This window comes from Typopeltis vanoorti, chromosome 15 (assembly GCF_054136105.1).
Source record: "Typopeltis vanoorti isolate ZY-2024b chromosome 15, IOZ_Tvanoo_1.0, whole genome shotgun sequence".
Lineage (NCBI taxonomy): Eukaryota > Metazoa > Arthropoda > Arachnida > Uropygi > Thelyphonidae > Typopeltis > Typopeltis vanoorti.
Genome location: NC_143563.1, coordinates 119,581,571 through 119,599,847, shown reverse-complemented (window position 1 = coordinate 119,599,847; position 18,277 = coordinate 119,581,571). Strand labels below are relative to the sequence as shown.

General features: G+C 36.0%; 1 protein-coding gene across 4 annotated transcripts in view; it reads left to right on the top strand.

Annotated features, from left to right (window-relative positions):
- LOC150099104 (transducin beta-like protein 3) overlaps positions 1-18,277 on the top strand; it is a 470,278-nt gene that overhangs the window by 272,358 nt on the left and 179,643 nt on the right. For all 4 annotated transcript variants that reach the window (XM_090405846.1, XM_090405845.1, XM_090405844.1 and 1 more), the window contains exon 15: positions 14,674-14,744. In XM_090405846.1, the coding sequence (XP_090261972.1) occupies positions 14,674-14,744 (71 nt within the window). The remainder of the gene's footprint in view (positions 1-14,673; positions 14,745-18,277) is intronic.

Sequence of the window (18,277 nt, the reverse complement as noted above, 5' to 3'; positions counted from 1 at the left end):
ATGTTTATATTGTTTAATTTTTTCAATTACTGGTTCTTGGTTTAATTCTTTCATAATATCTTTCTTGTTTGTTTCTTTTGTGATCAAATAGGGTATACTTTGCAAGTTTTCTCATAAACTTCATTTCTGCTGTTGTTAATCTTTGTTTGTCTTTTTGTTTTATTGTCCAGATTTCCATACATTAAGACCGGTAGGGCTAATGTATTGTATACTTTTAGCCTGGTTTGTTTTTGAACTAGGTTTGGTTTAAATATAGAGTTAATTACTCCTGTTATTTTTAAATATTTTGCAATTTTTATGTTTATATCTTTTTCATTTTCATAAGTGATCATACATCCTAGGTAGTTAAATGAATTCACCTGTTCTAAGATCTTGTTATCTAATACTATTTTAGTTCTTGCTGGATCTTGTCCTTTAAAGGCCATAGTTTTTGATTTTTCCGTTGATATTATCATACCATAATCTTTGGATATCTCATTTAGATTTAAAATAGCTTTCTGTAAGTTATCTTCAGAATTTGTAATTATTATTTGGTCGTCTGCAAAGAGGAGAGTATTTAAGTTAACTGTAGGTGAAAGTTTAATTCCTTGATGTAAGTTTTTACTCCATTTTATTATTATTTCATTTAAGTAGATATTAAAAAGAGTTGCTGAGAGGGGACATCCCTGTCGGACCCCTTGGTTTATCTCTCTTGTATATGATAGCTCATGATTTAATCTTATTTGTATTTGATTATTTTCATATATACTTGTGACAGCTTTTAGGATATTATTTGGTATTTGTCTTTCTTTTAATATGTTAAATAATATGTTTCTTTTAACTTTATCAAATGCTTTTTCAAAGTCAATAAATGCAATATGTGTTTCTAAATTATATTCTCTTCTTTTCTCTATTATTAATTTTAGGCAGAAGGCTGGGTCTATACATGATCGTCCTTTTCTAAATCCATTTTGTACCTCTAGAATAAAGTTTTCGGAATATTTCATTAGTTTGTTATTTAAGATTCTGCTGTATATTTTGTAACATGAATTTAGTATACTGTTACCTCTATAGTTTTTAGGGTCATCTCTATTACCTTTCTTAAAGATAGGAATCACAATTGCTTTTTTCCATTCTATTGGGGGGATACCAGTTGAGTAAATTTTATTCTAGGTAAATTTTATTTATTCTAGTAAATTTTATTTTATACTATATAAATACGCAGGAATCTTGTTCCTGCGTATTTATATAGTTTCTAGCTGCTGGTTCATAATATATACGTCTGCGATATTATTCCGTCGGAACTTTCAGCGAAGGCAGCATATGCCGACATCTCATGCTTTAGTACCGGCAGAAATTCAGACATCGAAGGTCAAGGTGCACCATCCGATATCGAACTATCGCCAAGAAACACCATCAGGAACTACTGGTCCCCTAGAGAAGTCGAACCATCATCTGACAAAATAGGCAAAAAAAGCCTTGAGAAAGGGGTGCAAACCCTTTTTATTCTCTCTTCGCTTTCCCTCTTTTTAGCACCCTCTTACTACTTTCTGCGATCTTTTCCCGCCCGCTACTTTCTTTGTCCGCGTCAACTTTGGCACATCGCGAGATCATAGCAGCGTCTTCCAGGAAACGAATGAGCATCGCTTTCCGAGATTGTGCCTCAGGCCCGCCCATGACCTTTGGACTAATGTTTACATCTAATTTACCCATTCATTGTATACATTATACATTTCATATAATACTAATTTATACATGAAGTTCTTTACATGGTATTACAATTCTAATAAAATGAGGTATTTACAGTTAGTACTTTATTTCTTCTGCTCGAGTACAAGTTTTTTCTCTCAGCTGATTTTTCTGACTTGTTAAATCCTGAATAAATTGTTTCTTTAATAAAGTGTTTCATTCAGGATGTAACAGTGCATAAGCAAATTGACACAATGAGTGGAAGGAAGGTAATAATTATGGGGGATTTCAACTATGGTAACATTGATTTGAAGGAGGAGGACACATGGGAGGAAGGAATTGGATTTTATGCACTTATTAAGAGATAACTGCCTGAGACAGCATGTAATGGAATATACTAGGGTTTCGAGAGTGCTTGACGTAGTAATTGCATCTGAGAATTTGACTGTATTGAATATTATCACGTTGCCACCAATTGGTGTGAGTGATCATAAGGTCTTGACCTGGGAGGTGGTTAAATGTGTGAAATTTTTAATTAAGACACTGTACATGTGGAATTACCAGGCTGGTAAGTATGACAAGCTTAGGAGATTGATAGTGCACGGGAAGTGGTAAAGGAGTGTTTGAAGGAGGTAATAGCTGACTGTATACCTAGAGTCTGGATAGTAAATCAAGTAGGGGTTAAATGGATGAATAACATTATTAAGCTTGAGCTGTAAGAAAAGAAACAACTGTGGAGGGAATTCAAGGAGAAAGGTGACCTGGAGGTGCACGAACAGTATAAAGCACAGACCAGAAGGGTAACGAGTGTGGTAAGAAAAGCAAAAGCAATTATTATGAAAGGAAATTAGCCACACAAGCTAAAGAGAATCCCAAACAATTTTTTAGATATGCTGCAAGTAAAAGAAAAAATGTATACAGCAGAATGATTTTAAGGAATGCCGATGGTAGGGAGGTAACCGAATCAGTTGATATAGTGGAATTACTGAGTGAGCACTTTGCAAGAGTATATCATCCAGGTGGTGATATTGCAGGAATGAAGGAACCAAGAAGTTATACGGGAATTGCGGTGAATGAAATGGTGGTGAATAGTATATTACAAAACCTTAATGTGAATACATCTGTGGGATTGGATGGTATACCAGCTCGGGTCTTACGTGAATCAGCTAAAGAATTGTCAGTACCCTTCACCATTTTGTTTAATTTGTAGCCTTGGGTCTGGGTCAGTCCCAAGGGGATGGAAAGAGGGGAAAATAGTTCCGCTGCATAAAGGTGGTTCCAAGACTGCTGTTGAAAATTACCGGCCAATCAGTATAACAGGAATCGTTATCAAGGTCTTGGAGAAAATAGTCAAGAGGAAAATACAAGATTGGATAGATGAAAATGGGATACTGTATCAGGGACAGCATGGTTTTGTGAAGGGTAGGTCATGTCTGAATAACTTGCTCATGTATTATAACACAGTAACGGATGAACTGGATAAGGGTAATGGGTTTACAGTGATACTGCTCGACCTTGCTAAAGGCTTTGACAGGTTACCACATGGAATTCTAATCAGTAAACTGCAGCATATGGGAATGGATATAGGATTGGTGAGGTGGATAGGAGGGTGGTTGATGGAGAGATATCAGAGAGTAGTTTATTCAGGAGTAGAGTCCAAAAGGCAGCCTGTGACTAGTGGTGTGCCACAGGGTTCTGTTCTTGGACCACTATTATTTAATTTGTTCATTAACGATGTAGGAAAGGATCTGAGAGGAACTGTTCATTTGTTTGCTGATGATGCAAAGTTGGGTAGTGCAATAGTGAATGCACATGATGTCAAAATTTTACAGGATGATTTGGATAGATTGGAGGACTGGGCTAAGGAGAAATGGATGTCAATTTAATGTGGCAAAGTGTAAGGTTATACATTTTGGGGTGAAAAGATTAGTAGCAGTATACCATATTGGTGGAACTGTACTCCAGGAGATTGATGAGGCCAGGGATTTGGGAGTGTTGGTGAATAGGGAGTTGAAGTTTAGGGGGCACATTGCAAAAGTAGCTAAATCAGCTCATCAAATCACTTGGTTACTGAAGAATACTTTGACGAGCAGAGACAAGCAAGTTATTGTTCCTCTGTATCGAGTCTTGATAAGACCCTATATTTACTACTGTGCTCAGATATGGTCACCTAGGTTTCTTCTTGATGGGGAGGAGGTTGAGAGGATCCAGATGCGAGTGACCAAGATAATAGCAGGTATATGGAATGAACCTCATGAAAACAGGTTGAGGATTTGTGGGTTGCAGAAATTGGTTGATAGGCGGAAAAGGGGAGATATGATTGAGACATTCAAATTACTGAAGTGTTTTTATAAGATTAATTCAGAGGATATTTTTCAGAACAGGACTGGTGGTGGGAGGACTAGAGACCATCCATGGAAACTGGGGAAGTGTGTGGTTAGCAAGGGTGTTAGAACTAGGTTTTTTACTTGGAGAGTGGTGAATGAGTGGAATAAGCTGCCAGAGTCTGTTGTGGGTGCCATGACTGTGAATGAGTTAAAGGCAAAGTACGATAGATACTGTGTGGATGTTGAATAGTTGTTCTCGACATGATGTTTAGGTCCTCCCTCGATGAGTCTAAGGACTCCTTGGAGTTGCCTGTAATAATAATAAAAATAAATCTTACCAGGAACACTGAGTAGAGAAATAAGGGTGGTCTGAAAAGTTCTCTGACTAACAATGAATAAACAAATTTATAATTTCAAAGTTATTTTTATTTTTCAACATAATCTCCCTTAAGACTAGTACATTTATTCGAGCAATGCTCCAGTGCCTTTATCTCATCCCTGTAAGTGGTTCTTGGTAAGATCTGCAAAATACTCCTCTACAGCTGCAATCACCTCTTGATTCAAAGAGAAACACTGACCGGCAAGGAAGAGTTTTAATTTTGGAAAGAGATAGAAGTCAGAGTGAGCCAGATCTGGGGAATAGGGTGGATGATCCAACAAATCATAGTGCAGATCCCTTAATTTTCCATTGCCAAAACACTTGTGGGTTAAAAGATCGGAATTATTTTCCCTGGTTATTGTTTTACCCTTGTCAAGATAATTAATAAACAAAATGCCTTTAGCATCCCAAAACACCGATCCCATGACCTTTCCTGCTGATGGAACCATTTTTGTTGTCTTTGGTGCTGAACAACCAGCTTCTGTCCACTGTTTTGACTGCTCGTTTGGATTCTGGCGTGTAATGGTGAATCCAAGTCTCATCCATGTAACAAATTGACTGACAAAAATCAGTTTTATTCTTGTTAAAATGCTCCAAGCACTGTTCAGAGATTTTCATGCTAGTGCGTTTTTGATCTGCTGTTAACAAGTGCAGAACCTATCTTGCACAATGCTTTTTCATTTGCAATTCTTGTGCAAAAAATATCCTACATGTTCTTTTGAAATGCCTATGGGCTCAGCAATTTCATGCACTTTTATCTCGCCGGTCATCCAATACCATATCATGCAATTGGTCGATGATTTCTGGTGTTGTTACATTTTTTGGATTTCCTTCACGTGGATCATCTTCAAGGCTGGTATGACCATGTTTAAACTTGGCAGCCCATTTCTTAATTGTCGTAAACAAAGGAGAAGAGTGCCAATAAACGTTTATGAACTTCTAATGAATTTCTTTTGGCATTAAACCTTCTTTTACGAAGAATTTTATAACTTCATGATACTCGGTTGTATCCAATTCAAGGGATACGGACAACACGTTTGCTTCAGACAGCTGTATGTTAAAAAAAAAAATACTTGATAGAATGACTTGAAATTTCACATGTATGCTTATGACAGATGTACTAATGTAGAAAAAAATCTTGCCGATAATGTTCCTATGGTCAAGGTCGATAACTTTTCAAGCTACCCACATATCCATGTAATTCTCACATTCGGTTTTATTTCTTTTTTTTTATATATGGTTACTGTGAGTGCTTTACTCCAATCATCTGGAATTTGTCCATCTGTCCAGACCTTCTGACCTGTGCAATGCAGGCATAGTTAAAATTTCAGGCTTTTGATGGCTTTTTCCACTTCAAGTATAGATATGCATGCCTGTTGAGTGTTTTTTTTTTTTTTTTTTTTTTTTTTAACCTCTGTGCTGTCACTGTTTGTTTCATTTAGTAATTTTTTGAAGTAATTACTCCATACTTCAAGGATATCTTTTTCTCCAGTTTTCATGTCGTCTTTATCATCTCTTTTCTTTTTCCTTTCTTTCCTCCATTTCTAAGCTTTTTCAACAGCCTCCAGAATATCGTACCACTTTCTTGATATTTATTTTCTATGTTCTTACCATCGTCTTCCCATGACATTTGTTTTGCTAGTTTTACTCAGTGTTTACCTTTCTTACGTTTGTCTCTGTATTCTCTGTCTATGTATAAGAGCATAAGTTGACTTATTCACCAGGAACTTTTTATTTGCTTTCTTCTTTTCCTTTACTGCCTCTTTAACTTTCTGTGTCCACCATGGAGTTCTGATTTTTCTATCCTTACAGAGAACCTCAACACTTGCCTCTCTGGCTGAATTAATCATCATTTTCTTCAGGGCTTACCCGTGAATCTCCAAGTTTTGGTTCCACTTCTCGAACTCTTTCATTTTTTCTTGAATAATGTTTGTGTGTTTTAGGCTACAGTTCACATCTGAGAGCTATTCAAGTTTTATTTGCCTAATGTTTTGTGATACCGTCTTATTTATTTGCGATTTCAGAATGCAATTTGTCTGAGTCTCAAATTGCCACCCCATCATCATTTCTCCAATATTCTGATATATATCTAAATGGGTTCACCTCTAGCATGCAAGTGTTCAGTGTTCCATCAGAAGCTTTGTTTATGTCTCGACAGTCCTAGTAGGCAGTGTGGATGTTTCCTCATATTTGTCTAGATTGGACCTTCATATAACTCTTTCATGTGAAATGCTTTAAAAATAATTTTCACTGACAGGACTATGAAAATACCATTTGATTAACTCCTCTTTTTGTTTCAGTTCTGCTGTCACTTTATTACAAAATGTGAATTAATTACTGAGGACCTACCCTTACAAAGCCATGCTGTCCGCTATAGAGTATCACATACCTACTTACCACTGTTGTATTCTACCTTTCACTAACTTTTCCAATACTTCAACAACCACTCCTGATATATTAATTGGTCTGTAGTTTACTACCTCTATCTTGGAGCTACCTTTATTCAATAGTACTATCTTTCCACTCTCTTGGAAACCTGCCAGAGCTGAGACTTAGCTTGAACAATCTCTTCATCAGAGGAAATGCCAGTTCTTTTTCACATTTACGTAGTACATGGGCTGATATGCCATCCATTCCGACTGCTGTAGTCTCACTCATAATTTTTAATATGCTGAACACCCCTGTTCATCTACCTCAATGTTGATATGCATCTCTGTAACATCAACTGTAAAACCACCATCCAGATGATATACCTTTGCAAAATTATCCCTCAGCAACTCAACTATTTCTATTGGTTTATCACCTTCCTACCATGAACATTGTTTAAAGTCATTCTGCCATAGTAATTTTCCTCTTACTGCTACATAATGAAAAAAACTTCTCGGTTTACTTTGGACTGTTGGGCTAATTCTCCCTCATAGTCTTATTTGGCCTTCTTTACCATACTAGACACCCTGCTTGCTTGCACTTTGTACTGCTCAACGAGTATGCTGATCACTTTATTTTTTTTATATTTCCTGCACAATGTTTTCTTGTTTGAGATCTAGGTTTATATTCCTACTGCCTTGTATTCAGCTAATTTAGTGTTCCGACTAATTTCTCTCTTATTCCATATGAATTTATTCAATTGACTTCCTACCATACCAGCTTTGCTGATTCTCTTGTCTATTTCTATATTTAATTTACCATCTTCAGTAAAAATCATGCCTAAGGAGCTGAAATGTTTCACTTGTTCCACAGGTTCTCCATTCACAACACAGTAGACATTTTCAGTGATTCTGCCTATTTTCATTGTCTTTGTCTTTTTATTGCTGACCTTCATACCATATCTATTACAACAGCTATTCAATTTAGTCAGAGAATCTTGCAGACTTGTAGCGGATTTATTTAGTAGTATAACATCATCCGCATAAAGCAAAGAGCTGACATTAACATTTCCAATTTTGATATCATGTTTAATACCACTTTCCTTCATAATGTGATCCATATTGATAATAAATAACAGAGGGGATAATGTACATCCTTGTCTCACATCAGATTTAACATTAAACCATCTTCCTATACGTCCTTCAATTCTAACTGCTGACTTACAACTCAAATAAAGACCAAGTATTGCTTGATATAATGCTCCATTGACACCACATAACTGTAGCTTATTGAATAGTTTCTCTTTTGGCACCTTATCATATGCCTTTTCCAGATCTACAAAACTCAAATAGAGATCTTTGTTATATTCCCATGTTTTCTCGACTATTTGTCGTAAAGTGAAGATCTGATCCTGACAGCCTCTATTTGGCCGGAATCCAGCTTGTTCTTCACCGAGCTTTTCTTCTACAATTCTTCTCAACCGTTTCTCAAGTATACTTGCATATCAGTAGGTTGTTTTTGCATTTCCCTACACTCAGTATTCTCGCATTCAGTTTTATTTTCCTTTATATATATATATATATATATATATATATATATAGGTACTATGAGAGCTCTACTCCAATCATCGGGAATTCGTCCCTCTGTCCAGGCCTTCTGAACTATGCAGTGCAGCCACTGCAAGACTTTTATACAACCATACTTCAGCATTTCTGGTCGAATATCACCTACTCCTGCTGCCTTTCCACATTTCAAGCCTTTGATGGCTTTTTCTACTTCAAGTATGGATATGTATTCCTGACTGTATGCCTGTTGAGTGTTTTTTACCACTGTGCTATCACTGCTTGTTTCATTTAGCAATTGCTCGAAGTAATTACTCCATATTTCAAGGATATCTTTTTTTCCCGTTTTCATGTCACCTTTATCATCTCTAACTGCTATATTTTTCCACCTTCTTGATATTTATTTTCTATGTTTTTACACAGTGTTTAGCTTTCTTGCATTTGTCTCTGTATTCTCTCAGAGCACAAGCTGACTTATTTGTCAGGAACTTTTGATATGCTTTTTTTTTTTCCTTCACTGCCTCACTTGCTGTGTCCACCATGGAATTCTGATTTTTCTATCCTTGCAGACAAATTCACATCATACCTCTCTGGCTGAATCAATCAAGGTTTACTTCAAGGCTTGTCACTGAATCTCTAAAGTTTTGTTCCTGTTCTCAAACTCATTAATTTTGTCTTCAATAATCTTTGTATATTTTAGTCTACAGTTCACATCTGAGAGCTGCTCAACTTTTATTCGCTATAAAACTTTCTTACATGTTATTTTTTCAATATGAAATTCAATTTTATCCTGCTCAAGACTAAATAGTGATCACTTCCAATTTCAAATCCTCTGTACACTCTCGGGTGTCCTGCACAAGGGAGAAAACATCATTATCAACAATAACATACTCAATGAGACTTTTCTTATTTCTTGCCTCTTTTCTCCATGTGAATGTGTTTACTTTTTTATGTTGGAATATGGTGTTAGTAATAACCAGTCCATATCCTGAGCAGAAATCCATCAGGTATTTGTTATTATTAGCTTTGCTCTTTTCTCCAAATTTTCCCAATATATTTTTGTATGTCTCACAATCATTTCCTATTCTGCTATTTAGATCCCCAACAACGACCAACTTTTCCTTTTTCATTGTGTCAGATGCTTTTTCTACAGCATTAAAATATTCCTCCACTTCTACCTTAGTAGAATGAACCCTCTGTGGGACCATAGGCACAAGTAAGTCTCATTGTCCAGTTCCCCATTCTCATATTTGCCCACATCACTTTACTTGAGACTGCCTGCCATTCAAGAAGATTAGCCTCATATTTTGTGTTGAATACAATGGCTACTGCTTCTTTTCCTTGATTGTCATTGTCTGAATATAACATTTTGTATTTATTGCTCAGAAAGATCTCACCAGTTTTTGTCTTTTTTGTCTCAGTCACCCCTGTTATGTCGATCTAGTACTTATCTAATTCCTCAGCTAGCTCCATTTCTTTGCCATTCAGGCTTCTTATGTTGATAGTACCTATCTTTAACTCTGATGATTTTGAGTTAGGGTGTTTTTTCAGATTTGTTCCAGTAGCTGACTTTTTTTTTATATTTGCTGTTCACCCTGGTTCCCTGGTGGAAACAACGGTGTCCTTTTTAAACCGGGCGACGCCCCAGCCGGGATGAAATTTTGTCATGTTGTACCATCATTTGTATATTGGTTTAAGCTAATAAGAATACAATTTGGTTGGCTAAATCCCAAATTGGCAGCCCATCCTCGTTCGTTCAGTATCCAGATAGATACCCAAAATACATAATATACATATTTAAAGAAATAAAACCCAACATACCAGGTAGATACCCACCATACATAATATGCATTCATACATATATAAAGAAATAAAACAAACATCAGCTGACTCAAGGTCTAATGTACCTATAGGTGTACCTTATGTGGGTGGGAGCCACAAAAAATATTATGACGCTTTCTCTCAAATTTGTTTGCAATGGCATCAGAAGAGCCTTATACAATAACAGCAGTAGAGTGCAGAAATTTATTACATTATTTGATAAAACAGAAATCCCACTTGTATGCTAATTCTAGGTGACTGCCAGCGATATAATTATGAAATATGAGAAAGCTATCTAAAAATGCACAAAAACTACCATTGAAAGTTCAAAAGTATATTTATCATCATCATCAAATTCCTGCCATGTACCCTCAAGGGGTGTACAGGATATGATAGTACCACATGAAAAAAATTGCATCATTACTACCTATCTACAATTTTCCTCCAAATCAGTCTGTTACGTGTCAAGACTCCAACATTATCATATCTTATATTTCTATCGTCTAAGGCACTTCGTACCGTATCAATCCACCTATATCTTGGTATTCCTCTGGGTCGTTTTGCTGCCAACCTGGCAGAGAGCAATTGTTTTGCTAATCTTTATTCGCCCATTCTGTTTAAGTGACCATACCACCTGAGATTAGCTCTGCTAATGCATTCCTCGATGTTGACAATGTCAAGTTCTTTCTTAATATCCTCGTTTTTAATATGATATTGCCACTGATGCCATTTGTTCACGCCTATAACCTTTCTCAGGACTCTCATATCTGCGGTCTCTAGTCTTTGGTCAAGGGTTTTACTTCTGACCCAGCTCTCAGATCCATAAGTTAAAACTGGTTTGAACACTGTCTTGTATTCAGCTAATTTAGTGTTCCGACTAATTTCTCTCTTATCCCATATGAATTTATGCAATTGACTTCCTACCATACCAGCTTTGCTGATTCTGTTGTCTATTTCTGTATTTAATTTACCATCTTCAGTAAAAATCATGCCTAAGAAGCTGAAATGTTTCACTTGTTCCAAGATTCTCCATTCACAACACAGTTGACATTTTCAGTGATTCTGCCTATTTTCATTGTCTTTGTCTTTTTATTGCTGACCTTCATACCATATCTATTACAACAGCTATTCAATTTAGTCAGAGAATCTTGCAGACTTGTAGCGGATTTATTTAGTACTATAACATCATTCGCATAAAGCAAAGAGCTGACATTAACATCTCCAATTTTGATATCATGTTTAATACCACTTTCCTTCATAATGTGATCCATATAGATAATGAATAACACAGAGGATAGTGTACATCCTTGTCTCACACCAGATTTAACATTAAACCATCTTCCTGTACTTCCTTCAATTCTAACTGCTGACTTACAACTCAAATAAAGACTAAGTATTGCTTGATATAATGCTCCATTGACACCATATAACTGTAGCTTATTTAATAGCTTCTCTCTTGGCACCTTATCATATGCCTTTTCCAGATCTACAAAACTCAACTAGAGATCTTTGTTATATTCCCATGCTTTCTCGACTATTTGTCATAAAGTGAAGATCTGATCCTGACAGCCTATATTTATCCGGAATCCAGCTTGTTCTTCTCCGAGCTTTTCTTCTACAATTCTTCTCAACCGTTTCTCAAGTATACTTGCAAAGATCTTACCAGGAACACTCAGTAGGAAAATACTTCTGTAATTTCAGTTTTATTTCCCTTTTTATATATGGGTACTATGAGAGCTCTACCCCAATCATCGGGAATTCGTCCCTCTGTCCAGGCCTTCTGAACTATGCAGTGCAGCCACTGTAAGACTCTTATACCAGCATACTTCAGCATTTCTGGTCGAATATCATCTACTCCTGTTGCCTTTCCACATTTCAAGCCTTTGATGGCTTTTTCTACTTCAAGTATGGATATGTATTCCTGACTGCATGGCTGGTCAGTGTTTTTTATCACTGTGCTGTCATCACTGCTTGTTTCATATAGCAGTTTTTCAAAGTAATTACTCCATACTTCAAGGATATCTTTTTCTCCTGTTTTCATGTCACCTTTATCATCTCTAACTCCTTTTACAGCGCTCTTTCCTCCATTTCTAAGCTTCTTCAACAACCTCCAGAATAGTTTGCCACCTTTTTGATATTTATTTTCTATATTCTTGCCAAAGTCCTCCCATGACTTTTGTTTAGCTAGTTTTACACAGTGTTTAGCATTCTTTCATTTGTGTCTGTATTCTCTAAGAGCACAAGCTGACTTATTTGACAGGAACTTTTGATATGCTTTCTTCTTTTCCTTCACTGCCTCTTTAACTTCCTGTGTCCACCAGGGAGTTCTAATTTTTTTATCTTTGCAGACAACCTCACCGCATGCCTCTCTGGCAGAATGAATCAATGTTTTCTTCAGAGTTTGCCACTGAATCTCCAAGGTTTAATTCCTGTTCTCAAACTCTTTCAATTTTTCTTCAATAATCTTTGTGTATTTTAGTCTACAGTTCACATCTGGGAGCTGCTCAACTTTTATTCGCTTTAAAACTTTCTTACATGTTATTCTTTTCAATATGAAATTCAATTTTATCCTGCTCAAGACTAAATAGTGATCACTTCCAATTTCAAATCCTCTGTACACTCTGGTGTCCTGCACCAGGGAGAAAACATCACTATCAACAATAACATAGTCAATGAGACTTTTCTTATTCCTTGCCTCTTTTCTCCATGTGAATTTGTGCACATTTTTATGTTTGGACATGGTGTTAGTAATAACCAGTCCATGTCCTGAGCAGAAATCCAACAGATATTTGCCATTATTATTAGCTTTGCTCTTTTCTCCAAATTTTCCCAAAATATTTTTATATGTCTCACAATCATTTCCTACTCTGCTATTTAGATCCCCAACAAGGACCACCTTTTCCTTTTTCATTGTGTCAGTTGCTTTTTCTAAAATGTCAAAAAATTCCTCCACTTCTACCTTAGTGGGACCTTCCGTGGGACCATAGGCACAAATAAGTCTCATTGTCCAGTTCCCCATTCTCGTATTTGCCCACATTACTGTACTTGAGAATGACTGCTATTCAAGAAGAATAGCCTCGTATTTTGTGTTGAATACTATGGCTACTCCTTCTTTTCCGTGATTGTCATTTCCTGAATATAACATTTTGCATTTATTGCTCAATGAGATCTCATCAGTTTTTGTCTTTTTTGTTTTAGTCACCCCTGTTATGTCGATCTGGTACTTATCTAATTCCTCGGCTAGTTCCATTTCTTTGCAATTCAGGCTTCTTATGTTGATAGTACCAATCTTTCAAGGTGGGTTTCATGCATGCTCACAGCAGATCAAAAGCGTTACTCGCTTGAAAATCTCTGAACAGTGCTTGGAGTGTTTTATCAAGAATGACACTGATTTTGTGCTTAAACTTATTATTATGGATGAGACTTGGATTCACCATTACACACTAGAATCCAAACAGCAGTAAAAATAGTGGACAGAAGCCGGTTGTTCAGCGTCAAAGAAGACAAAGTCGGTTCCATCAGCAGAAAAGGTCATGGCATCAGTGTTTTGGGATGCTAAAGGCATTTTGTTTATTAATTATTTTGAAAAGGGTAAAACAATAACCATGGAATATTATTCCAATCTTTTAACCAGACTAGACGAAAAAATTTGTGAGAAAAGACCCGGTTTGCAGAAGAAAACATGTTGAGTTGGGGTTTGTTTTCAGATTTGTTCCAGTAGCTGACTTTTCGCTGTTCGCTCTGGTTCTCTGGCGAAAACAACGGGGACCTTGTTTAACCAGGCGATGCCCCAGCCGCCATGAAATTGTGTCATGTCGTACCATCATTTTTTATTTTGGTTTAACCAATAAGAATACAATTTGGTTGGCTAAATCCCAAATTGCCAGCGCATCCTCTTTCGTTGAGTATCCAAGTAGATACCCAACAGGGTGCACCACGAGAAGGTGAGGATTGGACATTAGGTCAGAAGCCCTGGTCGTTTCTCTGCATTCCTTTAAAGGCTCTGTGGAGGTCTTCTCTCAGTTATACAGCTTTGACCCTGAAGCATCCCTAAAAGTATATTTAGTGATTTTTAATTCAAAGTTGAGTATCTACTTGGTGACTGCATAAACAAAATGGTAAACATGGGGTAAAACCAAGAAACAAAGCATTTTTCACTTATAATAATTTTTTTTAAAGTTTTTATTGAATTTAAGAATATATAGATTTCTTGAAATTTTTATTTGTGTGCATTTTGTTATCCATTTTGCTTTTGTTTTATGTATGAATGACATGACACAGCTCCAGTTTGAGTCAAAATCCAAGACTCATACATGAAAATGTCGGGCATTCAACTTCATTTACTGAGATTATTTTGTTTATTTTTGAAATTCTTACTAAAAGCTTACAGGTTTCAAAAAAAAAAGTATTATTTTGACTTTTCTTAAAATTCTTAAAAAAGTCTTACTATTTTCATGACAAATTTTATACCTTTTAATTTTGTATCCATCAGTTACAGTTTCTGCAATGATTTTTGATTATGACTTATTAGTTACTGTTCTTTTTAAAGGTTTTTCAAGAACAACAAGCTTCAGTTCTTAGAATTCTTTTCATTAATAAAGGACTCCAGTTGATATCTGGGTGAGTATAATTATGAACATTGAAGATATGAGATGTTCTCCTCATAATTAACTGAAATTATTAAATAAAGAAAATCTTTTTAATTGCCGCTCATGGGAAAGAAATATTGCTTTGCATTATGGGATACTAAGACAAGTGATGTGAAGTCATTAGCTTCTATATACAAGTTGCCCCAGTCCTGAAAATACTTCAGGTGCAAACTTTGTTTGCTTACACTTGGATAAGGATTAAAGTAAGTATATATAATTTCTTGGTGTCTTTAATTAACAGTGTAATTTTAAGCTCACTACTTCAAATAGTGAGAGAGCAATAGGATGAAGCAGGCATTTGGCATGCCTTAGAGGAAGGATTGCACTCACACAATGATTACATTGATTACAAATGTACTGTTTACATTGATCGACTGCCAAAAACCATTTCAACAAAATTCCAAAAATTAGGAAATGTAGCAATGGAAGCTGAAGTAAATTAATATTGTGCATTATATGTAGAGGTATAGACGAAAACAAGAAAGTTTACTAGCTATAGCAAAATAAGGGGGAACAAATAAGCAGGATAAATCATGGATTGACCATCATAATTCACACGGCTACATGAAAGAAAAAAAAATCTTATAAAGAAAGGGATTATTAAATACCTGATATTTTATAGCCACAACAGCATACATATGGCACCATATATATAGCCCCCCCCCCCCCGACCGATATTTTTTCACTTATATACTGTTTGTTAATTTTTTTATTACACTTTGCTAAGATATATCAACTAGGTGTATGTATCGTGGTCCAGAGTGCTACTCTTACATTGGATGAAGAGTTAAGAGGTTCATGAAAATAAGGTTGAAGAGCTGTTCCATAACTTGGATAAGAATTTGTCTATAGAGATAGATGGAATATCAGCTCATTTGCTAAAGAAATGTTTCTGCAAATTGGCTAGGCCTTTCACATGTTTGTATAACTTGAGTGTCAGCTTAGGAATGATACCACAGGAATGGATGGAATGTATGATAATTCCATTGTACAAGGGTGGTGCAAAAACTGATGTTTCTGACTATCGACCTATCAATTCAATATCTCTGGTGTTGTAGTGAGGATTTTAAAGAAGTTGGTAAGAACTCGCATACAGAAATGGGTAGACAAACATTATCCACAAGGAAAAGAAAGAATGAATGTGGAAGAATAACTTTATTGAATGCAGATGGTACACAAGTGTCAGAAGCTAAGGAGATTGTTCAGTTAATGAGTGCTCACTTTGCTAAGATATATCAACCAGGTGTATGTAGCATGGTGTACAGTCCTACTGTTATGTTGGATGAAGAGTTAGAGGCTAATGAAAATGAGGTTGAAGAGCTCTTGCATAACCTAGATAAGAATTTGTTAATAGGGATAGATGGAATATCAGCCAGTTTAATAAAGGAATGTTCAGCTGAATTGGCTAGGCCTTTCACGCATTTGTATAACTCGAGTCTCAGCTCAGGAATGATACCACAGGAATGGAAGAATGTATGATAGTTCCATTGCACAAGGGTGGTGCAAAAACTGATGTGTCTAACTACCGACCTATTAGTATCTCTGGTGTGGTAGTGAAGATTTTAGAGAAGTTGGTAAGAACTCGCATACAAAAATAGGTAGACAAGCATTCTATACTCTTCAAGGAACAGCAAGAGTTTACTAAAGGAAGGCCATGTTTTAGCAATTTGCTCATATTTTATAACAATGTTACGGCCAAGCTGGATAAAGTGAATGGATAACTATGATAACGGTGGATTTTTCTAAGGCATTTGATAGAATACCACACGAAAGGCCATTGCATAAACTGGAGAATACGGGATTGGAATATATACTCTTGACTTGGATCAAGAGATGGTTGACAGACATATCAGAAAGTGGTATACAGTGGGTTTGAATCTATGAGATTTAAGGTGACCAGTGGTGTACCTCAGGGTTCAGTCCTTTGGCCATTATTGTTCAATCTCTACATTAATGACATCAGGCAGGATCTAACATCAGTTATGCAATTGTTTGCCGATGATGCAAAGATAGATAAGGCAATCAGGGATGCTACTGATATTCAGCAATTACAAAATGAATTGAATAGGTGGGAAATTTTGGCAAACAAAGATGACTGTCAGTTTAATGCTAAGAAGTGTAAAGTTATGCACTAAGGCATGATTGAATTTCCAGCAGTATAGTATGTTAGTGTGATTATGCCACAAGTAACTGAGGAGGCAAGGAATCTTGGCATATTGGTGGATAAGAATTTTAAATTCAAATGTCACATAGTCATAGTTGCAAATACAACTCGGAGGATAATTGCAATGTTGAAGCGAACCTTGACATGTAAGGATAAGGAAGTCATTTTGCTTCTTTTTAAGAGTTTGATATGACCATACCTGAATTATCATGCAGAGATTTGGTTTCCCAGGTTCCAAGGGGATAGAGAAGCTGTGGAAAGGGTTCAAAGAAGAGTTACAAAGATTATATCCTGATTATGGGATTTAGATTATGAGGGCAGATTGTGAGTATGTGGATTACAGACTGGTCTGGAGGAAGAGAGGTGATATGATAGATGTCTATAAATTTTTGAATGGGTGTTGTAGGGTATCAACTGATGAAATTTTTCGTTATATGGAAGGTGGAGAGAGAGAAAGTTCATGGGAACATCCATGGAAGTGTTTTCACAGTCAAGAAAGGGGTAAAATCTAGGTTTTTCTCCCAGAAAGCAGTGAGTGGAATAGTTTGCCTTTAATGGTAGCGGGTGCATCTAGTGTGAATGAATTTAAGAGAAGGTATAACATCTGGTTGGGTGATTTATAGCTTTCCTCAATGAGTCCCTGACTCCTGGAGGTCTCATATAATAATAATATTCCTTTGAGGACTGTTTCATTTGTATTCAAAATATTACTTAACCCACTGAATTTGCAATTATTTTTTACTGTTGTTGAATATTACTATTTACGTAATGGATACTTTCCATTATTATTTCCTACTCCAGTTCAGTCATCAAAAGTAAGTCAAATATATTAGATTTATTTATTTTTTTTATATCATTTACAGTAGAAAATATTACAATCCTGTAATATGGCCTATCTGACATATTTCAGTGTCAAGTAAAGTGCCTGATATAGCATTAGATTTTTGTATAAAACTTAACAATTGATTATTTCACCATTTTACCTCAAGCGATTTCCAAAAACAAGATAATCTTTGACAGTCTTTTGGGTTTATGAATGTATCCAGCTTTTTACTTTAAAAAGCTGAGTGTATTATTATTTTTATTACGGACTACTCCATGGAGTCCTTAGACTCATCGAGGGAGGCCTTAAGCATCATGCCAAGCAGTATCCAACATTTGCACAGTATGTAACATACTTTGCTTTGAGCTCATTCAAAGGTGTACCTACAAGAGACTGGCAACCCATTCCACTCATTCACCACTCTCTGAGCAAAAAATTTAGTTCTAACACCTTGCTAACTACACTCTTGCTCAATTTCCAAGGATGGCTCCTAGTTTTCCTACCATCAGACCTTTTT